We start from the raw sequence: 26,478 nt of genomic DNA, 5'->3' as shown, positions 1-26,478 counted from the left end.
GGCGCGTCGTAAGTTGCGTGTGGCGCCTAAGGGAGGACTCCTAAATAAATCCACCCATTACTTCAACCCCCTACGTTAAGTTACATAATTTATCACATAATAAATACTTTACATTGCGTAAAATTTTGTTTTTTGATGTTTCGCACTTCCACATAGGAGACCCGGCTGTCCTCCCTATTTGAAGTACTTATTTGCTTAGGCACAACGGCATAATTGTGATATGACTCAATGATGAGTATTAGATGTATGATTATACTGCTTATTTACAGAAATAGACAAAGCGATGTTGCAATATCTAATCTTCACAATACTTAAAGATAAAGATAGAGCAGTTTTATCCTAAAATCTTACACCTACACATGCCTTAGCGAACTGTGGGTATAAACTAGTCTACTCTTTTTCTAATAAGGTTTAAATATACTTATATAAAAAATACCCACAAAGTTCAAGAGAGGATTTTTAGTTGATACAACCATGTTCTAAGTATCTGCATACACAAATGCCTTTTCTTATCTACGCTTGTATTCCTTATCAATTATTATAGCACGCTTATAATTTTGATCGACTTTAGTAATAAAATAAATATTAATTTGATTACCTATTCAAGATCACATTATTATTTAACAAGAATAATAGTCCTATTATATGATTGACCTGATTTCGTTGTTTTCGAATTATATTAGTAACAAAATCTAATACACATTAATATTATAAATATATTATGATAATTGGTTGTTGCTCGTAGCTCTGTTCGTGCAATATATTTTTCCCAGGATAAAAGTAATACTTCATATTTTAATATTGTTATTGTACTTATATTTTTTTTCTCTTAGCTTATTAGCATTTTTTGGTTTCATTCTCTACTATGTTCTTTATAAAATTGTATAATATTGTTACTCGTATAATGTTAATTCTGTAGTATGTATACATTTTAAATAGCATATGCATCAGAATTTTTTATTTTGTATAATGGTATTATTAGTAATTTTATTAATGTACTTGATGCTGCTGTATCATTTAATAAATAAATTATGTACTTTTCTGCAATAAACTTAGCCTTAAGGGCTACATGTATGCTAAATTTAAATTCAATCTTTTCAGCCTTTTTACGTACTAAAATACAAAATACTCAAAACAAACAATAGCACGATTTTTGCATTTATAATTTAGATTTATGAATAAAACTTACGTCTTCGAATTAGTGCGCCTTGCCCAACCTGAGATTTGAACATGGGACTTATCTATGTGGAAAATACTAACAAGAGTTTTTGAAACATTTATTGAGACGTTTTATAAAGCCAATGTAGAGTCCGGAACAAGGAAGAAATAGACTATTAACTTTTTACTATTACAAGCAATTTCTTGTCTTACGAATACTAAGACAAAATTAGAATTATTGTGAAAAATGCGTTGGTAATAATATTCATTCCTTTTTGACAAAAAAGAGCAGGTTAATAGTTGTCACATTGGAAGGAACCGCCACTTTGTAATAAATTATAATTATAGGTTAATATTATTAATATAAGTATAACATAAAAACAAACCAGAGACCGTGCAATAATTACATTCAGATACATCCATTAATTTGCATTCAAACTGTTAGAAACACAAACAATTAAAACATTGCATGTATCCATTCAATAAATGTTATTTTTAAACACTCCCCTTTCACACTTAATAATAAATTAACGCCGTATTTTTAGGGTCCCTTGCAGAAACATTATTGTGTACCTAAAAAACTAGTGTTCCGAAGTACATACTTTGTAATGCCAGATGTTAAAGAGCCCACACAAATGTTCATTTGCTGTGCCATGTCTATCTACAATACTATATAAAGCTGAAGAGTTTGTTTGTTTGAACGCTCTAATCTCAGGAACTAAGTACTGGTTCTAATTGAAAAATGATTTTAGTGTCACATAGTCCGTTATATAACGCTAAAGGCTAAATAACATTACGCTATGACCAATAGGACCGGCGATTCAATGAAAAATCAGTAAACACGGGGAAAAATTTTACCCTTTGAGAGCTTCCGTTGCGTGCACTGCGTAAACGGTTAAAGTTACGCAACAATCATGTGTGACCGAATTGTGCCTCTTAAAAAGTTCTAAAAATATTTTATATATAATAGATACAAAAAATAAAATCAGATAAAACAGGTCTAATCATTATTCATTATAATATCAGAGTAGTGTAGTTAATCTGTCCATTAAAACAGAGCGAATAGGACTCAATGAACTAGGTAAAAATGATAATGTTCTAAGTTTAGCAGGGGTAGCCCGGAACACAGGGTAACCTTTTATTTCAAGATTACTGCTCAATTGTAACTAAATCATGAACAAACGATTACGATACAAAATGTTATTCTGGACTGAGTTGACTGTACACGAAATGATGTCGGTTTCAGCAGAAATTTTCAATCGACGGAATAAAACTATGATCCAGGGTTTCGCTCTTCTCACCCTGCTACTGATTCTTAACAAAAATTAAGATTTGAATAAATATCTATACACATATTATAAAAGAAAGTCCCCTTTTCTGTCTGTCTGTTATCCATTTTCTCAATATCTACTAAACAGGTTTTTATAAAATTTGGTATGGAGATAGTTTGAGACCCTGGGAAGGGTATGAACTCCATCGAGGGAAAATTATAGCGGGACTTTTATCCCGGAAAACTTATTCACGCGGGCGAAGCCGCGAGCAAAATCAAGTTTTTTTTATAAGTTTGATTAATGGATTTTTATGCAGTATAACTCTCGGGTAATAATCATACTTAATAATTACTTAATAATCATAGATCGATCAAAAGTGGGTTTTATTTTTCGTATTGTGCGGGATTATGATTTATTAATCCACGAGAATCTGTGGTAAGATAATATAAGTACAAAACAAACACACATCACGCTGTATCCCCGAAAGGGTAGGCTGAGATTCAACCACCCACTTATTGTCTATTGCCGTCTCAAGATGTGACATCAACGAGCGGCTGCTTATCGCCACATCGGGCACAAATTCCACGCACAGGGCAGATTTTTTTTTTTTTTTTATTAGGTTCACAAAACTGGTTGTACACGGTAAACAGAGTTCAAGATAAAAAATATTACATTATGTTCATTAACAAAAGTGAACAACCTTCTTGAAGTGAACACAACATGCATTAAATCTAAATTTCGGCTTAAATTATATTAAATATCAAGAATATAATATAAACAGTTAGGGTAACAAAGTAACAGTGCGAAATAAAACTGAAAAAGAAAGACTAGACAAAAAGAAAAACAATGCAATAAACTTAATAAACATAACATTTTAGGAACTTCGAATACTTAAGTCTAACATTATAATATTTAAGTATTTATAATAAAAGATAAAGCAGAAAACACAATAACACTGCACGACCTGGGTTTTGAACCTGCAGAGGGTTTGTTGCAACGCGCACGCAATACAACTACGCCACTAAGACATTTAGGTAATATAATTTATTGATTACAAAGCTAATTGACACAACGAGCAAGTTGGATGTCGTCTAATGCTCAAAAAGCGGGTTTTAAATATTTATCTTTCAACATAACATACGATATTCCTGGCTTTGTGTATAAGCTTACCTAGATAATAAATAAGCATATAAAATATTTGTATATAATTTAACCCCACACATAAAAATCGTAACACAGATCTACTTACAAAAGCAAGTAAACCCATTAACTAGAGACGTCTTACAAACTCAGATTCTAAATAATTATTTGTAGATCGTAATAACATATACAAACATTTGTTTTAAGAGTATTGTTTTTCCTATTTACGAGCGGGATATAACATCTCGATTCATTCCCTGCCGCCCCACGAAACTTGGAGCATTTCGTACTAAACAGAACTCGTTTGTACAGGTACCTACGTATTTATTATTTCTTTATTTTACAAAGTTGTTTGATAATCGTCGTCAAATAATATGGCTTTAATTATTTTAAAATATATTTTAATTAAACTTTTTGATCGGTGTTTGCGTTGAATGTGTCATACCGTTACGGTGACCATGCTTCTTGTTTTAAAAATGATAGAAAGTGACAATGTAGGTACTGAACTAAATAAACGCATTGGAACTTCTTCTATATTGTTAGATTCAGTACAAGTTTACGTAAGTATATAAAATCATTTTTGAGATTTATTCGACTGGAATGTTTTAGTTTTTAGAAAGTGGTTGTCTTATTACAATTTTTATTAAGATATACAATTAAAAAATGTGGATTAAAAAATCAGATAATTTGATATTTACTGAAGGATTCCGGATGTATACATTAATTTAACTCTTAACTATCATTTTGCATCAAAGTTATTTATCCTGGAACCACAAAGTAGGTAAATGACCAATTGTACTCGCACATTCTGTAAAAACCTTAATAAAATAGTCTAAATAATATAATTAAGTATATAAAATAATATATATAAAATAATTTATGTTAATATGTTCTATAACTTAAATTGTGTAAAAGTATAATATATGTATTCACAACATCTCTAAAAATAGTTTCTAATATAAAACAAAGCCCGATTGATTTATTTGTTAGTTTAAGTATGTTCCATCACTGTCAATGTCTGTTACTTCGTTATATGTTATCTAAATTCTAGATGTTGTTAATCATGTTTTTTTAGTATTAGTATCTTTAAGTTGTATTGTCACTTAGACACCTAGTGCCATAATATATATAAACTTTGGTCATGTTGTGTCCATTTGTTATAGGAGATGCAATTGTAATAGTGTATATGTACTATATGTATATGTGAAGCTATATGTGTTTTTATATTGTAATCTCTGTAGATGGTCCTGAATAAATAAATAAATAAATAAAGTGTCAGATGCATGCGAAAAAAAAATAAAAATAAAACAAATATCTGTAGAGAGAGAAATTGGCCATATAAATGCTCTAGAATAGCTAGATCCTGTGAAGTCTTAGAGACATAATGAAAAAACTGCCCATATAAGGCATCAAAATAATAGACATTGAAAAGTAAATTTTGTACATAATTGTTTGTAGGGGGTAATAACTGGTCACCTGAGCGTAGGTCGCGTGGCATGGAGGGTGCGAAGCGAGGGCGACGCGCTGTCGCGGTCCGTAGTCGCGGCGACACACCCGCCGGCGCTGCCACCGCCGCGGCGCGCCGCGACCCACCGCCCTGGCGCCGCGGCGCGTCGTGTCGCCGCGTTGTCGCCTGCGCGCCGACAGTCCGCGCGTCGCCCGATAGCCATGGCTCCCCTATCGCCTCCCTGCAATACCCTGCCTTCAATCATCCCTAATTACACCGAAACGTTGCCTTTGCCTTTAGTGCTAATACTGCATAACCTTGGTATAATTTTTAAGGTTATGCATACTTTTTACATTTTTATCGTAATATCAGAGCGCGCTTATACAAAAGGAGTACAGTTCCGGATGAGTCCTTTACGTGATAATCGAGGAGCACACGCAACAGCGCGCCACCCTGTGCAGCAATACGACATGTGTCTCAAATCTCAATAACATGGTCACGAATACAAGTTGAGTTTTCGTAGAAATTAAGTTCACCATATTTTTTTTAGTTTTATAAGTAATTCCTTACCGCCTTCAGAAAAATGAGCTTACAGCAGCAGACTCTGGACCGCGCTGGACAGTAACAGGGATAAGGCAACTCTTATTGCGGTGAGTTATTCCATCAGGCGCCAGGCGGACGCACTGGACGCGCTTTTCCCTTTATGCTTCGCAGTACAGCCGGGCGCAGTGCGGCACAGTGTGGCGCGGCGTTTCCCGGCGCCAAGTATGACGATTGACGCCGCGGCGCACTGCACCCCGCCCATGTGGCGTCGTTTTTAATTTTTTTCGTGTTTCCTATAGAGAACATGCACCGCGAAAGCACTGCCATCTAGTAGCGCAATCCGAATCTTCTCACCCTATCAAAACTTGCCAATGTCGTAAAATATTTATAAAAAATTATAAACATTTCATGTTGGTGTATATCTGAATACTCCAACATGAAAATATAAATAAATGAAACGGTTATGTGAAAAGCGACAAAAAATAATAAACGTTATTACAAACATACATAAGTATTGGTTCCAAAACCATTAAGAATTGTCTCATAATAAAATGTAGGTAATTTGTAGATAATATAATATACTAAAACAAATCTGTAATTAATTAGTGAACATAACCCCAGAATTATGCTTTAATAAAACCCAAATAACTGATTCCCATCCTTAAAAAAATCATCCTGGTCACGCTGTCTATCAATAATAATCTCCTGGATCCCATATTATATATTTTTTGTCATATTAAATAAATATTAACAAATTATAGAGAGCGGCCCATAGCCTAGTTGGGTGTGCAACGGACTGCCGAGACGAATATCCGCAGGTTCAAATCTCAATGGCGCACCTCTGACTTTTCTAAAATGATGTGTGTATTCTTTGTAAATAATCGCTTGCTTTGACGGCGACGGAAAACATTCGTGAGGAAACCTGGATACCTGAGAAGTTCTCTATAGGAATTTTGAGGTTGTGTGAAGTTTACCAATTCACACTAAGGCAGCGTAGTGGACTAAGGCCTAATCCCTCTCCATATAGTTACTGCAGCGGGATAGTATATCACACAAGGCGGATATATATAAGTCAAGAAAGTTTATTATTTTATCCACACTGTGACTCTTGTTGTATTTTGTACTGCCACCTATAATTTGAAAATGTTCCCTACAAAATAGATGTTATTTGTGTCTCCACAGTCCACACGCGTGAAAAACCATACTACGAAAAAAAGCAATATGCTGCATCAAAGAGTAACCTTTAAATCCTACGTAGGACTTGCTCATTCTGTGTGACAATTTCATGGAAACTCAGTCATCCATTTTGAGTCAAATATCTTCTTATCATCTTCACAAACATCGCCTTTATAATAATTGTAGAAGTGGATAGTAAGCTGTAGGAAGCAGGTTGATAGGATTCTAAGATATATATTAGATTTATATTTATAGGTATCTATTTTTATAAACAAAGAGGAAAATGTTCAAAGTAAATAATTCGGCTAAATTATTAAAAGTATAATTCTCATCTATTTCTATTATATTACTTAATCGTTTAAGTTATATTTCGCCAATTATTTCTTTATGGTTATAAATAATGTGCGCTTTCAAACAAATAGAAAAACAGACAGACAGAAAATAATACTAAAAATCGCTCATTTGTGTTCTTTTTTAGTCATTCCCATTTACACTTTGTCCGTTATTGACACGCCGATTACGGTTGTTTAAATAACAAGTATCTATATATTAATTTAAAACTATTAATAATTCGTCATCTAGTTAGTTACAATCTTGTATGTACACAATTAATATATGTAAGGCGCGTTGAGGTAAGATCGTAGGAGGTGTAACATCGTATAAATCGAATAACTTGCAATTGTGTTATAATTTTTGTTTTCAGACAACACTACCTGCGAACCCATCTTGTTCCCTACGTTCCAATAGTTCACATGAATGAATCCGTCAAGTAAATAATGTTTACGGTGCTAACAAACAGAATATCGGTGTTTTGTCGTTCCCTGGCAGATCCGGATTACCCCCATGCAAGAATTTGCCTAATTTTAATTTAGTATTTAAGTACTGTTTTCAATTAATTTTGTAATTATATAGTATCATAAAGGAAATAAATCTTGTGACTTGTTTAATCAAATTTGTCGAAACATCTATATTCACTGAGATCCGATTTTTACGCATACAATTATTTGTCGTTAAAGAACGGATAAAAATCGTTCGATCTAGCACTTGTAAAATATTGCAAGTTTGTATCAAAATTTATACACGAAACTGTCTGAATTCAGTAATTATGTAATTTTTTTTAGCTCAGATGAATGATCAATTTTGCTTATTTGTTTTTTATTTACACGTGAATGTACTATTTCTTCGAATATTTTTAAAAATATCTACAGTGTCACTCATGTGGGGTAAGTTCGCATGCCTAGACAATTAAAAAAACAAAGTTCGATTCTAAAAATATCTTACTAGATTTATATTTTTTTTTTGAATGTTTATAAATGACTATCTAGATCAGAATATACTCTTTTTACGGATTTTAGAAACCCTTTAACATAGACGGTTTTAGAGAGTAATCCGAACTATACCTGTGAAGGTCCTATCTTTCTCACACATTTCTAAAAGTATGGTACCTTTTTAAAGCCTTATAAAACATTAACTGTTATATTTAAGAAATTGAAAAAATATAAACCATTTAGTATATTTAATAACATAAAGCTAACTTAATCATTCATTATGATAACTTCTATAGAATTCTTGTAAAAAAATAATTCGAGAACACTGTTTAACACGTTGAAAAAGCGTCCGATTTAACCCCAACGCACCTTATATAAGTACACAATTTTTAATATATAAAATATCAAAAATCACATTAAGAAACGAAAGATGGTAATAAACCAAACTTTAAAAAAATCGCAAAAGATTTAATATGTAATTAAAATTTTATATTGAAGAGAATATATTATGTTCTATGCAAATATAAAAAAAAACTGATAATGCATCGGGCGGATAAAACAGGGAGGTTATCATTTGCTCATGCGGGGTCGCAACTATGAACGATGTGGCTCGTAGGTATGTACAACAAACAGCACAGAATAGATCTACAGTTGCTTAACTAAAGACTCTTTAATTATTGCTTATGTTTACGCTACTATTAAGCATCGAAATAAAACTGTTTTTCTGATGTTATCGCGGTTTATTTAATTATGTTTTGCTCCGGACATTTTGCACGCTTTACAACCTTCATGGTCACGGCGGTCTAGCGTCTTGGTTTTCTAAAAAGTAGTAAAATGAAACTAAAGAAGGGGCTTAACCCGAAAACTAGTTTTATTCTAATATGCACTCCTTCCCAGAGGAACCCATTACAATTCCCAATGCGCCAAAGAAGGCAAGCGCGGGGTTTTGGTTACTATGCTATGCTATGTTATAGGGTATAAAGACTTAGGGAAATGTGAATGTGGAATTGAAACCGCGGTAATCACCCGATGTTTACCATCTTTCTCGATTTTAAGACCGGCGAAACCAACAAACCAGACTTAACGTAGTAGTAGCTTGCTAGCTAGCTTCATATAAGGTGCGTTGGGGTTAAATCGGACGCTTTTTCGACGTGTTAAACAGTGTTCACGAATTATTTTTTTAAAAGAATTCTATAGAATTTATCATAATGAATAGTTTATTAACTTAGCTACATGTTATTAAATATACTCAATGGTATATATTTTTTAATTCCTTAAATATAACAGTTAAGTTTTTATAAGGCTTTAAAAAAGTACCATACTTTTAGAAATGTGTGAGAAAGATAGGACCTGCACATGTAAGTATAGTTCCGACTATTCTCTAAAACCTTCTATATTAAAGGGATTCTAAAATCCATAAAAAGAGCATATTCTCATCTAAATAGTCATTTATCCGAAAAACTTAATAAATTTCGTAAGATACTTTTAGAAGCGAACTTTGTTTTTTTAATAGCTCTAGGCATACGATCTTACCTCACATCAGTGACACTGTAGACATTTTAAAAAATATTTAAAGAAATAGTACATACACGTGTAAATAAATAACAAATAAACAAAATCGACCATTCAGCAGAGCCAAAAAAAATACATAATTACTGAATTTAAACGTCTTTGTGTATAAATTTTGACAAAAACTTGCAATATTTTACAAGTGCTAGATCGAATAATTTTAATCCGTTCTTTAATGGCAAATAATTGTATGTACATAAAGATCGGATGTCAGGGAATATACGTGTTTCGACAAATTTGAATAAACAAGTCACAAGATTTATTTGCTTTATGATACTATATAGCTAGAAAAATAATTGAAAACAGTAAATACCCAATTAAAATTAAGTAAATTCTTGCATGGGGTTAATACGGATCTGCCAGGGAACGACAAAATACCGATATTCTGGTTGTTAGTACCGTAAACATTATTTACTTGACAGAATCATTCATGCGAACTAGTGGAACGTAGGGAACAAGATGGTGTCGCAGGTAGTGTTCTCCGAAAACAAAAATTATAACACAATAGCAAGTTATTTGATTTAGACGATGTTACACCTCCTATTATACCCCAACGCGCCTTACTACATTTTGCTGGTGGAATGCTACATTTTATATCCGTCCGGATAACGACCACCGTACACAAGGTGTTAAGACCAGTCATAGTGGCCCACGTAAGTGTGTCACATTCTGGGATCAGCCTGTGTATATCCGATTCCAACAGGCCGGCATAAATATGTTGACTGCCGAGGGGTAATCAGCTGTCGTCAGTCGACATTCTATTACACTCCACTCCACTTAACATCAGATGCAGTGGGTAACTTTGTCATGCCCACATAAAAAAGATATAGATAGTTAATATAAAAGCGAAGGCAGTAGAGCATTTTGTCGTGTATATATACCTATATTCATATCGGTCTCAATTCCGATTTTTACCGGCCAACATAAAATAAATTCATATAAAAAAACCCTGGGGCTTATGACCAATGCCCCAGGGTTTTATAAAAACTTAGAATTTATTCTCTCAAACTATGGTTAAAGAAAACATCTCAGGTGATGTTTCGGCAGTTGTTTAAACGAAGATATGCAAAGTATACCATCCAGCATGATCCACACTACATAAACACCGAAACACTAGCATTTGTTTGCAATTTTGTGCTTTATATTATTTCGTGCGGGAATTGAATCCGTGGTCATTCGTTGCTCAACCAACTCAACGATCGATGCGCCACGTGTCTCTTACTTTTTCCAGAAAAGTAATACTAACACCCATTTTACCTTATTTACTGTAATAGTGATGATTAGGAACGTAATTTTCCTTATTTAACGCTTTTTATTAATCACATGACTAAGGAATAGTAAATAAACATAAAGTACCTAATAAAAATGTTGCCATCTAAATATTTTATACAATTTACTATTAAAGAATCATAAATTTAATTTTTATCACCGTGTATTACTACCTCTCAGCTCTCAGTAACCGACTACCTCATCAGAACTACTTGAGGAATGGATAAGTTTATCATTAAGTTCCTAACCCATTATTACACAATCTAATACATCACAAGTTATGATTTGTAAGTTACAACCTAATAGTATAATGATAGAATCGTATAAAAACTCGCTAAAGTAACATAGTATTTTGTATTGATACAAATGTTTTGTATTTTCCCGCCGAAGCCATTGAGTCTGTTTTTAGTATTGTAAATAATGTTAAATAATTATTAATGAGATTCCAAACCTTGCTTGTTCTACGACGAAAAACATCAGAACCTTCAGAATAACTGCAGTGCCATAAACAACACTAACTTACAACATATATTTTTAAGTGTAAAACCAAATTAAGTTTATTCGCGAATTCATACGAACACAGTGTAGCGCACGGCGCGCAATACAAAACTGAGGCTGTCGCATACTTGTTTGTATATATGTACTTCCAAGAAGGTTGTTTGAAAAAACTTGAATATAACATAAACTCTGACACACGTTTGAATTTATTCGAAACAAACATATGTCATCAAATCAAACAAAACCGGAATATCTGTTGTAATTTTGATAAATTTTAGAAGAATTAATTGTAGAAAATGCCGGAAAATCTGCCAAAAATGCCTCGCAGTGCATCCCCTGTCGCCCGCTCTGGCGCAGGGGACATTTCGGAACGAGAACTGTCTAGGGAGAGGTACACCCTGCAGACCACGCCGCCAGCGTAAGCTCATTGTATTTCTGTCATAATTTATTCCAACATTTTATGTAAACACCATGTTATGTAAAGTTCGTAATAGTTAATTCGTCACAGACGATAGTTCATTACCTATAATAAAATTCATGTAAGATATTTTGGTATATATCAAAATGAGTTCTTTTGCTACCTTTTACTAGTAAAAAAATAAATGGAATTTAATTACTTTTTTTTTAAATATGGCATGTGTAATACGAGCAAATAAAATAGTGCCATATAATCAAATGTTACAAGGTATGACTATAAGCGTTCTCTCGTAGTACATATATATTGATGGTTCGTTTTGGATATTACAAGTTTGCCAGTCATTTCTTTTTCACGGTTTTAATTGTGGTTTTGTTGTATCATCCTAAATGCTTTTGTAGCTTCAAATTTGTGTCAAAAAAAGTTGGAGATCATAATTGACTCTAAATATATATTAGTCAATAGTATTTCTTTCCACTCTGTTATTTTTTAATATTATATTTATCGGTGTATGCGCCAAACTAAATATATTTTTTGTCACGAATTAACTGAGGAAGTGTAATACGAAGAGTAACAAAATCAATGACCGGTAGAAATTATTTGCTGCCATGTTATTTTTCACCAAAATACCACGTGTTTTCTAAATTTTAAGTTGTGCATAAAAGATCCTTCAATTTATCGTAATAATTGTTGAAGCTTATAAAATACGAAAAATTTTAACAACTAAGTAGCTACGTACTTACTTCGTAAATCGACGTTCTGAATAGTACGCGAATAATTCTAGAAGGTGTCTAGAAGGAATGTAATAAAGAAACCGAAAGAATATTTTTTTCCTTTTTGTTTTCTATCACTACCATTTCTCGCTTCATTTTCTTCTCAAGCTCCTGATAAAAATGAAATAGTAATGTGACACAATCGCAGCTTGTAGAATCAGTGTTTACTATTGTTTTTATTATTAGTATATTTATTATTTTATAATGATAATATGCAGGCAAAGATCATTTTGGAATTCTAAAACAAACCTAAACATATGCCTTGAGCCTGAAGACTTGTAGAGAAGAAATAATTTCCGATCATTTATTCGACCTGGAATTTTTTTACATGTGTCAAAACTCAAAAACTTCTTATTGCTATTTTCAAACTATGTACTAAGTAGGTAAGTTCCGATTAATTTATTCCAGTCAATCACGTTAAAAAAGAAGTATTGTAAATATGAACTGTGGTGTTATGAAACACAATACAACAAAACAAGACCAATATTTGTAGCTTTTCATCTTTATAGTTTATATAAAGCAGTTACGGCAACATCTAGGTTAGGTACAAAATTTAAAATACATTATGTCCTCTTTTAAATACTTTGGCAATAATTACACAATATTACAAATGCAAAATATGATTAAATGTAATAAAAATGGATATACTAACAATTACCTTTATACCGATTAAAAATCTACAAACCGCAAATGGTTTATCGCTCGATCTTAAATATCCTTATGAGCTGTTATTAAGTGATTGGGTAAGTAAGTAATAAGTGAATCATCTCATTTTTTGTTTTTATAGAGAATGACACAAGTAGTGCTTCCAAGAGTCGGTAAACTCACATTCGTGTAACAATAATATTGATTCCGGGGTTAGCTTATGTAAACCCTGTTTCAAACAGACCTACATAATTGTGTCGATTCCCGAGGGATAATCATCTCTCGTCAGTCTACATTCTATGCGGGCCTTACTCCTGTTACCATGAGGTGCAGTTGGGTCACTTTACCGTTAATAATAAAGTTGTCTGTGATTTGAGGCCTGTATGCTGTTTGGCTTGGATGCACTGGTAACAGCTCTACTAAGTACTAGTTCATATAAAAATCCTGACAATATGCCTGCCAGACGGAATATGGCGAACAGTGGATGTCTTGGTTGCACCTCTGCCTACCCCTTCAGGGAAAAGACATGTGTTTGTTTTTTCTTTGCCATAAGCATGTTACCGGACAAGGTAGCCTCACGATTACTTTACTATGTCCTCACTCGCGTAATGTTTTTCAATCCAAACGTATGTAATCACACACAATACTATGAGGCTACAAAATGGGCTTGAACGCATAGTATCTGCGATTTCATTCTTTTCTTTGACATTGTTCAGCTTTGTATACTTGACAGCCAATCAAATAAGTAGTATCTCAATGTTAACCAATCACAGCGCCTGGTTTTATTGTATGCCTGCTCACTGCAAAGGTTGTTATGCCGAAAACAATGAGAAAAACCTCATGAAAGCATTGGTCTGTACTCGGTTAAATAACGTATGTCAATACAGACATGTTTCATTTGTAGGATAATAATTAGGTATTGCGTGCGCGCGCCCTCGCCCCTTTTCCAAACACACGCATTGGCGGCACAGATTTGGATACACCATCAGGCAAGTATAGACTCGTCCCTTTATTCAGTTCTTTAAATGATGGGATTAGTTTGGATAGGTACTGAAATTTTTAGTATATAATACCTAATGTACCAATATTAAAAATGAGACGTTAGACCAAGTGCCGGAATAAAAAATTCAACTTAAAGAAACATGTCTTTCTTCTGTATTCCATGAAAATCTTTGTATTTTCCAAAAGTTTCATTATTGTCTTCAGTTTTTAGTATTGCAAAAATTTTGTAATTGAAAACTGGTATGGGTATATTTGCCAAGGTATATTCCGACTCAGTTACCATGAAGGCATGGTGACCAGGGTCTACCCCGCTCGATTGCGACTGAGTACATACTGATCCATAATCTACGTCCCAGAGTTTTCACTATAACACAATAGTTCGTTACAAATATTGTATTAGATATACATTATACACATAACAGCAAAAGGCATAATTCTGACATCAAGTGACGTAACATTTCTCCTTGATCGACAAACAGATTCGGTTTAGTCGTTTTCCTTGCCAGTAAACATTACTATAATAATAGAATTGTAAGATTTCACTTATTGTTGATTGATAGGTATTTTTCGAGGAAGCGTAAATGGGCCGATGGTGTGCGCAGTTTTTAAGGAAACTAGTATTCGCACTGATCGCCTCCAAGATGATTCATATTCGTATGTTAAGGAATACAAATAACACGGTGCTGCTCATTGAAACACGTACTAGTTTTCCAGAATGGACACCACAACAAAATGTGCCAGGCGTTGCTGTCTACCGCGTCGGTTCTGAAAATTACATTATGCTTGGATTACGCAATACTCATTTTATCAATGTTAAAACAATTGAAAATTATTAACTAAGGATTATATAAGTCACTGATGAATTTCTAGAAATAATTTAGTGCTCAAATTTATGTTATTCTGCAGTAAACGATATAGGCCATCATTCAGACTTAACATTTTTATTACGTAGATGAAAAGAAGATATCATAGATATACCTTAAGTAGATACAATAAACTTTGTACAATGAGTATATATTCTTTTAATACTGCATATACTGTGTAGAATGCACTTTGGAGAGTTCAATAACCAAATTGCAGGATGTCACAACTGGACTATCCCATCTAATTATAAAACGACAAATTAGATCAATGGGTTGGTTTGGGTTTCTCTCTAAAACTTTTACATTGCGTAACATACAATTCGTGAGACGATAAACTTGTTTCGACCGTGGTATTCAACCAGTGCATAATGTTAATAATAATAAAGTTGATTATATTCTCCTCAGCTTAATGTGTACACTTAGTATGAGCGAGATTTTCCTTGTTGTCCTCTCTACATGCATCGTGTTTGTCCGTCGGGTTCGACGCGTAGTGGTCACCACTGCGGAATGCGTCAGCTTGTTCGTAACATTCTATACTAATGACTTAACTCCAAATGTATGCGCGCCGATCTGACGTCGCGTTGCGCGGGGAAAAACGATTTGTTTTAATGAAACAAGAATTTCGATGTTGCGGTTTACGTAAGACGACGTGTTCTTAATTATCTATATTATGCGGGTTGTTTATTTATGATTATTGTGATCGTCTCTCTGTATTCTTATTATAATAATTGTTAAAAATAATCCATATTTATTTCCACTCTTATCTGACATAAATAGTTAAACTTAACAAGTGAGTTAACTCTATTCTCAATTTGTGTAGTTCGAAAGCAACATTAATGCGTAAAAGTGTTTTTTGCATGGCCGTGTTTTTTGCATGACCCCTATAATATTCAATAGACTACCGAAATGTTAGAAGGATCAGAATGCGCATGTATTAAAAAGAAAATTAAAACTACATCTCGAAGAAAAAGCATACTACAGTATATCCGAATTTCAGATGGATAATATTTTATGTATCTTTATCAATATACTAGCTTCCGCCCGCAGCTTCGCCCGCGTGGATTTCGGGTTTCAAAAATGGAGAAGGTGCTCAATTTGTCGGGATGTTTTTTTAATTTATGGTGGTATGCAGGTGGTCCGATTGTCCGGTCAGGGTCTGATAATGGGATCCTGGTGAAATCGAAGGAACTTTTAACCATTAAGGTTGCACACGAAATGACGGAAGCTTAAAAATGGAGTAACTTCTCCCGTTTTCCCAACATTTTCCATCACTGCTATGCTCCTATTAATTGTAGCGTGATGAAAAGTATACTATAACCAGCTCAGGAGTATGAAAAATAATTGTACCAAGTTAAGTTAAAATCCGTCGAGTAGTTTTTGTTTCTATAACGGTAATACAGACAGACAGACAAAAATTTTACTAATTGCATTTTTGGCATCAGTATCGATCCCTAATCACCCCCAGTTATTTTGGAAATATATTTCATGTACAGAATTGACCTCTCTACAGATTTATTATAAGTATAGATATGCAAAAGTAGCTCAAAAATTGTCCATAACGAAAACATGCATTTTAAAGTAAAACAAAAGAAATAATATCGTGAAGCCAATCAAATAACTAATGACTGTTCAATTTAGTCGGGTCCGCGATATCACTTTTGTTGAGTTTCAGAACGCGACATTACATTATTATATTCTGTGCTCCAATGCACACTGCTTTGATGTTAGGAACACACCTACATTGCTTAGACAACAGTGAACTTTATACAATAGCAATAAAGCTCAAATTGACTCTACGTATTAGTTAGAAAACGTTTGTATGGGAAATAGAAAATAGAATTTTTCTCACCTTTTAAACCTTCCCTAGACCTCCACGAATAATTCAAGACCAAGATAAGATAAATCCGTTCAGCCGTTCTCGAGTTTTAGCGAGACTAACGAACAGCAATTCATTTTTATATATATAGATTATAAGTAAACAATAACAGAAAAATAATATTATTTTGTACGCCATAATGGCCAAACATGATTAATCATTTTACATAAATATTATATTGAACAACTTGCATGCTTTGTATATAATATACTGAATACTCATGTTTGATAAATAAAGAATCTTGAATCTATTGTTTATCACAAATAAGGTAGAGTGACCCAAAATAGCACGTTCTTACCAAAGCCCATAGTTTTTAATAATTCTACCAAAACAATTCTATGAATATTTTAAAATTAGGTTCGCCATCAGAAGTTCCATTACTTTATTTTTTCTAAGGTATGGTAATGAAGTGTACCGGGACAGGAGGTGGTTTGGGTTATGATGCTTGTACTTAAGAATATTCTATAGGTAGGTACAACATTATGGAATACATATACCGTATTTCGCACTTTCGTCGCCTGATGATGACCTACATTCATTACTAATATCGAGGAAATCGCTGGATAAAATAATTAATACACGAACATTTCATACATTTTCTCAGAGCTTACGTGCGGGCTTACATATTATGAACAAACAATACAAAAATGTTTCATCGACAATAAGTACTTATTTCGAGATGGGGCGGGAGGGTAAATAAGAAAAGAAAATGCATTAGAGAGCCTCTGCGAATTAGCCTGCAGTATAAGGATAGGCAAAAGAAATCAGACTAATTATTTATTGTATTATTAACTTGGCAGGCGCATGCAACCAGCACATCCGAAGAAGCAACTGTTCTCGGTACCGGTGAACAAATTTACGGCGAAGTCGTGCCGCCCGAGCCCAAACCTAGCCAGGATCAGGAGCTGCTTGGAGGAGATCAGAGGAAGAAACACCCCGCAGCCAGCCAAGATAGGACCAAAGGCAGTTTCCCTTGAAGACCTGACGCCTACCAAGAGGAGTAAGAGGGAAAGGTAATATACAATGCGATGGCTTTGAATTGGGGGCAAACCAGGAAACTGCCCTGGAGCTCGCGTTTATACGAGAGGGCCCAACACCTCCACTTACTAAACCAAAAAAGGAGCTTGCCTGATTAAAATTAGGGACGTTCTCGCACCTGCTTTCCTCGCCGCAGCTACAATGTTACCGTCGTTTTGTTTAGTTTTATCGTCTCTCCAGTACGTGGCCCTAGGTTTGATTCATATTCTGCCGCGAAAGTTAGCGCACTAGTTGCGCTTTTGCCCATACTTTTTAGGAAACGAAATTCGCACCAACTTTGTACGGTCATAAGTTATTTACGGCGCCATTTTATAATGATTTCATTTGTGGTAGATGTGACAAAGAGCTGCCAGTGGTCAGGTCTCCCGCTGCACGGCGTGGCGGAAGAGCAGGCCGCAGCTAGGATCGGCAGGTTTATGCTGGTAGCCGCGTGGAGACGCCGCCGGGACGAGCTCCGATGTTTGCGCAAAACCCTCGAGACGCAGGTCTGCTTATCATTAACCATTATCCTTAGTGATTGGTGACGGTGATCGCTAATTCATCGGGTGATTTCCAATCTTCTATGCATAGTACTAGAAATTGCCTGGGACTTCGACTATTTGTACCTAAGTACATTCACAAGCTTCACGTATCATTGAAGAGTCGAAGTTCGTTCACGAAATGTGCGATGTAGAAAAACAAACACTTTAGCATAGTATAACAGTATTATTAGATATAGAATGTTATAAATTTAAAATCAAATTATGTACATACATAGCGAGACTATTACTTTTCCCTCGTTTCAGAAGTAGCATAGGCTCAAATCTTACGCCACTGAAATTTATATCACCAGGTGTCGTGCTCCGAGAGACTCCGTATCCAGGTGTGCGCGCTCAAGTCGCTGCTGGACTCCGACAACGCGAAAGTGCGGCTCGCCATCCGAGAGCTGGAGAGGCTGAAGCAGTTGCTGCGAGACAAAGACATCGAGAAGGCCGTGCTCGAACGGGTAAGATTTGGGGTAAAGCACCGTCAAAATGTGATACCTACGTATATCTATATTTGTCTTAACGAACTGTGACGTGGACGTATGGAGCGACGTAGTTTTTTTGATATTGGGAAATAAGTAAACGGTTAAAAATTATTTTATTGATAGAATTTTTAAAATCCCTTCGATTTAAATTTTCTACATAAGTATTATTTTGATTCGTTACTTTTCCGGATACCCGAACAAAAGCTAGAATTTTATAAGTGCAACTATGTTCGCCTACGTGATGAATAAAGCATTTTATTGATTATTGAATTAAAATGTTGCAACCAGGAGAAGCGCGCCTTGGAGGACGACGTGTGCGCTGCCGAAGACCGCGCTTCAGAAATGAGCATAGGTAAGAAGAATACGTTATAACTGAACGCTATTAGTAACGTTAAACTGTTTTAGTTTGTCAAATGACTTATAAAGTTAGCAAGAAGTCGCTGGAGCAGGCCGCTTCTAATTGGTGGGTCTGAAAATCTTTAAGGGGGGGGCCTCTGGTCAGCAGTGGACTTCCTGTGTCTGGTGATAATAAAACCTCCTCATCACATTCATAAGTATTTTATTAGTTAGTTAGATTTACTGATACAAGAGGGAACAGTCGTCGATCATGTGTTGGCTGTCTCTTAGCTGTCGTCAAAGTCAAGTTAGGATTCGTTCTGCGCGTGCGGCAAGTTTTATAAATAAGACTACTTAATTATGAAAATTCTGGACGTGTAAAGAGTTCTCCCCCTCTTTCTCAACTCTTTTTAAATTATCGAAGTGTTCCCTTTCAACAGTAACACAAACGCACTAGATCCATAATATTATTGACTATTGTGTAAACACTTGTGTATTACAGGTTGTGAGATGAAAAAAAACATGTACGCTAACTTCAACTGTCTTAAATGTGATGAGGTGTGTATGTGTGTTGGCATGGGGAATCAGTACCCAAGCCGGCATATTTGTACCCATAGGCGAGGGGTAATCATCTCTCGTCTGCTATTTGGACCCGACTCCGATTACCATCAGGTGTAGTGGGCCACTCAGTGATGTAAAAAAATACGTAATGACAGGTTGGCGCAACGCCCGAAACGAGTTGGAAAGTGTTCGCGCGTCGGCCGCGTGTTGCGAGCGCGCGCTGGCGCTGGAGCGGGCCGCGCTCGCCGAGGCGCGTGCGCACCGCGACCACGCCTACCACCGGGTAACCACACATTCGAACACCATTGTGCCGCGGGAGCGAACAGTGCAGCATGTGGGGCATTACATTTGCACATGCAACGATACTTAAGTAGGATATTACAATAGAGGACAGGACACTAAATACCACAACTTGTGACATCTACTGAAATTGAACTTTTGTACAACAACAATTATAATGGCATTTTGCTATTTGCGTTTAGATTTCGAAGCATTTTCGTGCCCTGGCGACGGATAGATGTGTTCACTCCTTTTTCTGTATTCCGTGCTAAATCAGAGGCGACCATATTATCCTTTACGATAGATTAAAAAAACAAACTGAAATTGGGAACATTGATATTCTACCCTAAAGCTCGATCGATGAAAACAATACGAATTATTTGTGATTATATAGGTAAATATAAAAAATTGGAGGGTATGTGAAGTGTGTCAGCCCGCCCTACGCTCGCCCTATATTTATGTTGTAACACCTGTGCAGATATCCCTGCTGGAGGAGGAGTTGTCGCAGCACGAGGCGGCGCTGTGCAGCGCGGAGCGCGAGGCGGCCGCGCTGCGCCGCGCCGCGGACGAGCGCCAGCGCGCGCTCGACGACACGCGGCAGCTGCTCAGCGCAGAGCACGAGTGAGCATGGCTTTACAACCCCTTCATGAATCAGACCACCTAACATTTCTTTATGAACTGCCAAATAAAAATAAAAGACAAAAGTGTCAAACACATTACTCAATAGTACTTAATTTGCCACAAGTAAAAGTTTGCCAAAAGTAGGTACGACATTCACAGTACTCGACTTTTAAGCCTGTGGACGCGGGTAGGTAGGTAGGTAGAGAACAAGCATACTACTCCACCAGTTTGAAACAATGCAACAATTTTAGTAGATTTAATTCAGCACTTTATCAAATCCGTATTATTACTAACATAGTTATTAAATTACTGTATACCATGCCATTTACTATACTCGTGTACAGCAGGCTTTACAGCCTGGGAACACATGAAAAATGTGAGTATATTCCGGTGCAATTACCGCTATCAATGAAGAATCTGACCGTGAATGATAAGACGAGCAAGCAGTTTCCTTCATGATATTATACGCTTTTATTGTATATAAATAGAATAGAAGTAGGTACGTCCAAAACTTGGAGTTGATAGTAAAGTGCGCCATTATAAAACCCATTATAATGGCGCACGTCAATGTATCGTAAATGACGTGAGATTAGCCTTTAGATATTTATAAACAAAACACTGCACAGTAATATAGTAGTTAAACCTTAGTTTCTGTTTTTGAGCAGACCTATCGCTTACGCATACCAAATATGCTCACCGGGGCGCTATTCAAATATACATTAAAAAAAATATTTAGTCGTAACACTATTTACGTTAACTATACAGTAGTGGATAAATTTGTGCTCAGGTACTAATTATTAGGAAGACATAAAAAATCTGTGTTCACGAATGTCAGTGGTTGTGACCAACTACACTCAGTCAAGCAGTTATCAGTAGGGCCCGGATTAATATGTGAATACATATTTTTAATTTACGCGATTTTCGTTCTAGAACTTATTCTCTACATCTATTATCGTATTTGGATTGTGAAAAACAAATTTTTATTTTCCATATTTTAAGGTTAAGTCCATATTTTACAAAAACATTTCACCATCATCCATATTTTCAAACATTATACGTACATACGTGACGTTTTGAGCTGCTTGCACGTCGGTGTATTTTTACGTACTTACATACCTACATTTGCGCTACTACATAATATTATATTTTTCTTTCAACGTTTCGAAGGCTGCAGCCTTCTTCAGCAGCTAAAAAGCTGAGCGCCGCAGTTTTTGCAGTGGGCAGGATACGCCAACTAACTGATATTGAAACAGCTAGATTGGTCTATTTTGCTTACTTTCATAGTTTGATGAGTTATGGAATTATACTGTGGGGTGGTGCTGCTGACATTAATACTATATTTGTTCTACAAAAAAGAGCGATAAGATCTATATATTTGCTAAGCCCTAGATGTTCGCTACGAGAAATATTTAAAGAAGCAAATATAATGACAGTAGCATCACAATTCATTTTCGCTAACTTAGTGTATGTCCATAAAAATATAGAAAATTTTCCAAAAGTTAGCGATATCCATAGTTTAAATACTAAAAACAAAAATAAATTACTTAATCACAAAACAAGGCTCCAAAAGATCAACAAGTCTTTTAAGGGTTACTGTATACATTTTTATAACAAAGTTCCCACTGAGATCAAATCCTTAAATATTGCGAAATTTGAAGCCACTATTAAGCGCAAGTTGTGTAATAAAGCTTAGTACAAGATCTCAGAATACCTTGAGGATATAAATGCCTGGGACTAGGCATTTTTGTGTGATTGTCTTTGGAATCATGTCATTTGATCGAGATATATATATTTTTTTTCTTTCTCTTTATTTGTAATATAACTGTAAGCGGCTTGGGTATGAAATACTCTCTAACTGTCTGTACCTGCCGCGGCGTCGTGTGACGGGTCGGCCACTTCCCTACAATATGGTTGAGGAGGCCGATGGCTGGCACATGCGTCATAGTCGTGAACGGGTGCTGCTTGTGTGGACTGTTCTGCCCATTTCACTTACATTTCTAATTTCTAATTGCTAGAGGTACTGGGAGAAAATAATTATAAGGATAATAGAGAAATTTCATGATTCCTGAGAGGGTAGTGCAGTCATATAAAAAATTAAATTAATTTATTCCTTACTAGCTTCCGCTCGCAGCTTCGCCCGCGTGGATTTCGGACTTCAAAAATGGAGCCGGTCGCGAACGTTCGAGAATGTTCGTTTTACGAAGCTACTCACTAAGTGATTCGCTAGCCTCTGGGTGCCAAGCAAGCCGCCTGCCTGTGCGTTCGCGACCTTATATATATACAAAAATAATCCTTATAGCATGATTCAGTATTCACGCATGATGGCTTATTATTAGCGTATTTCATGTATAAATTTGGTGTTTCTATACCGATTTCTATGATTCTTTTTTATGAAATATTTCATAATGTTAACTTTTATAATTAGGGATGACTGAGAGTGTTATAAACGTAAGAGTAGACAAATATAATGAGAATGCTTCGAACTGCTAAGCTATCGGGAGTTACACATGTTATTGTGAGTCAACCATAAAAGATAGACATATGCTGTGGTTGGATATTTTTTACATAATTTTAAGGAGAACATTTCCGTCGTACATGATTTCTGTGTAGCTTTAACCGTTAAGGTTGCACACGCGACGGAAGCTTAAAAAATGGAGTAACTTCTCCCGTTTTCCCAACATTTCCCTTCACTTCTCTGCTCCTATTAATTGTAGCGTGATGAAAAGTACTTATACTATAACCAGCACAGGAGTATGACAAATAATTGTACCAAGTTTCGTTAAAATCCGTCGAGTAGTTTTTGTTTCTATAACGGTTATACAGACAGACAGACAGACAGACAGACAGACAAAAATTTTACTAATTGCATTTTTGGCATCAGTATCGATCCCTAATCACCCCCTGATAGTTATTTTGGAAATACATTTCATGTACAGAATTGACCTCTCTACAGATTTATTATAAGTATAGATAGAAGATATAGATTTCACGAGCCTATAAATGAACTGCTCTAAACTTTTTTTGTTTTTTTTTCTTACTTTATCACGTACTGTAGTCTTTACCCTAAACTGATTGAAAAGAGCAACACCAGAGTTTCTTGCCCGTTCTTCTCTGGTGAAAACTGCTTTCCGAACTGGTTGTAGAGTTAATATTGACGGAATCTAAATAATGTATAACATTTTACAGATTCAAATAAATCATTTCATTTCATTTCATTTCATGGTCACGGGGCGGACTAAGGTGTTGGAGGGCCGAAAGAGCTGCAAAGTCTCCGAAACGTCGCGTCGAGTTAAAAATATAATATACTTAAATAACCGCGATAGAGTAAAAAAAAAATATTTATTTTTGATGAAACGATAATTTTTATAGAATTTGAATTCAACATTTCGCTACCTTTTTTAAAGTTTTTTTTTTAAATATAACTCTTACTGTAACAGTAACTGATTTTTCAAAATAAAGAATATTTAAAATGAAAGGTATTATTTATACTCCATATTTTTGCCATACTTTAGATTTTTTGGTCCATATTATATGTACATATTTTGTATTTTTTATACATATTTATCCGGACCCTAGTTATCAGTAAATTGAGGCTAATATGCCCGTCGTCGATTCGACCAGAATTAATAAGCACAGAACGGAATCGCATTTTCTGAATAACTGATTCGGCCTGGCATGGTAACGCGTTTCTAATTAATTCCATTTTTTTCATAGTAAATGAATATTGAATTATGAATATCAAACGCTGGTCAATATATATCGATAAATGCATTACATAGGTACTGTATCTGAAAAAAAACGTTGTATGTAAAATAATTTATAATTTTCTTGATAAAGACTGTCCTAAATTCTAAAAACTTTGATTCAAAACGACCGGCATAAATTGCAAACAAACAAGATAGTTATTTAAAACCAGTGACGTAGTATCTATAATTGATAAGGGTGATTATTCATTGATTCAATTGTTTTTATAAATTATAATATTTTACGCAAACGATAAAAAATAAACTTTTCGTATGATTCCGTTGATTTGATCCCTTTTTTTTTATTTACCTAAAAAAAATTAAAGGAAACAGAATTTTATTCAATTCGTAATTGATTTCTAATACTTATATTCCAATATATCTGTGGCTATCAAGTTCAACCTATGTCATAACTCTCAGTACTGACACAGCCTACGATGTTCTTTAATATAGCTACCACAATGTTGCTTGTCGGCAGAAATAGACCTTTCGGTAGTACCTATCTAAACGGACTTTCGCTAACGAGAGACCTGCCAACTGTATATGAAAATTGGAATACTATATTGCGTGTTTTCCACTTCTCTCTTGTCTCGTATGTAGAGTCTAGTGCAGGTCCCCAACCTTAAACCTTAACCTTTTTACTTATCAGTGACTATTGTCCATGTGCAGAGACCGCGAGCGCTGTTCGCGCGAATGTTCGGATTTGAAGGTTCGCGTGGCGATGGGCGCGGCGGAGACGGCCACGCTGAAGGCTGTGGTGGAAGAGCTGCGCGATGAACTGGCCCGCCTCGACGCGCAGCTCCGCGTCACCAAGGAACAACTGGAGTGGTGGCCGAGACCGCTCACCAGGTACCGACTATACCCATCCTTCCTTATTCACGGCTCGGCAAAGCGACTACTCTGAGCCTGGCCTAGCAATTACTAGGTCGACAAACTGGCGACAATGTTTCCCCCGAGAACAGTCAGAATTATGCTGGCCACACTTTTTTCCCGTAACTAGCGACAGCTGGTTTTTCATCATTCATACTGATTATCGTGGTCCCTATTCAGCCGAGTAAAAATGTCTTCGCTTTTCTAGATTACGCCAGATTATAGCCAACAGTTTTTATTTGCAGAATGCTGGGCATGGCAAGATCATGGCTCCGGCATCCGATGTCGATGCCAGAGGCCATCTTTTGGACATTGATTCCCGCCCGACAAGGCTGTTAAATATTCTCGTGTTTTATTAACTTTTACCCAAACTATTTTTGTATTAATCGCATAACTGTAGTTGGCATAAAAGCGAATTAAGTATCCGATAAATGCGCAGAAACCCCATAGTTAAATGTAACATAATATCATAAAAAGTAAACGCCATTTGGTTATGTAAACAAGACAAAGACATAAAAAGCAAGATTATTCAGCGAATAAAATTATTGCAATGTTATCGCATACATATTTATAATATTATGATACCTACTTAAATAAATGGATAAAGAGGTAATAAATAGGTATATAATAGATGGTAGAAACACCAAAACATTCCGATGACGAATGAACAGTTGCAATAAATGTTCAGTAGGTATTTGGTAAGTATTTTTTATCATAACTATTTTTAACGTTTGTGTATGTATTGTAGTCTGTTTTGTAAGTTTTAGAGTTTTATAAGAAGTTATCATATTGGTAGAATGTTTAGATTTAATAAATTATGTTATACAATTATTTTGTTTGATTTACCTCGAACATAATTTGTTAACCCATCTTGTCGCCTCGTTGGCTATGAGAGGTCTTCGGCTGATGATGTATATAAAATAGGTATGTATTTAGATTCGTGTCTATGGTAGCGTCAACTGTATGCCTTACTATTGTGACGTTTTATTCTAAAAAAAATGTTGATTGGTTATAATAATTCATAGCGAAAAATAGATATGATTTCCAATGTTTTAACTACATTAAACTTTGTTAATTAAATATAAAATTGTAAAGAGAAATGTTTAAA

At 35.2% G+C, this 26,478-nt stretch overlaps 1 protein-coding gene across 1 annotated transcript; it reads left to right on the top strand.

The window, feature by feature from the left end:
- Positions 1-11,519: 11,519 nt before the first annotated feature.
- On the top strand, positions 11,520-26,199 carry LOC115450819 (paramyosin). The gene is made up of 9 exons (XM_037442250.1): positions 11,520-11,757; positions 17,714-17,926; positions 18,298-18,436; positions 18,784-18,936; positions 19,249-19,312; positions 20,013-20,140; positions 20,615-20,757; positions 25,170-25,349; positions 25,616-26,199. The coding sequence occupies exons 1-9, from the start codon at positions 11,636-11,638 to the stop codon at positions 25,707-25,709; spliced, it is 1,236 nt and encodes a 411-aa protein (XP_037298147.1). The 5' UTR covers positions 11,520-11,635; the 3' UTR covers positions 25,710-26,199.
- The last annotated feature ends 279 nt before the right edge of the window (positions 26,200-26,478 follow it).

The sequence above is a fragment of the Manduca sexta genome, chromosome 24 (assembly GCF_014839805.1).
Source record: "Manduca sexta isolate Smith_Timp_Sample1 chromosome 24, JHU_Msex_v1.0, whole genome shotgun sequence".
In the NCBI taxonomy this organism is placed as follows: Eukaryota; Metazoa; Arthropoda; class Insecta; order Lepidoptera; family Sphingidae; genus Manduca; species Manduca sexta.
This window is presented reverse-complemented; position numbering and strand designations above follow the sequence as displayed.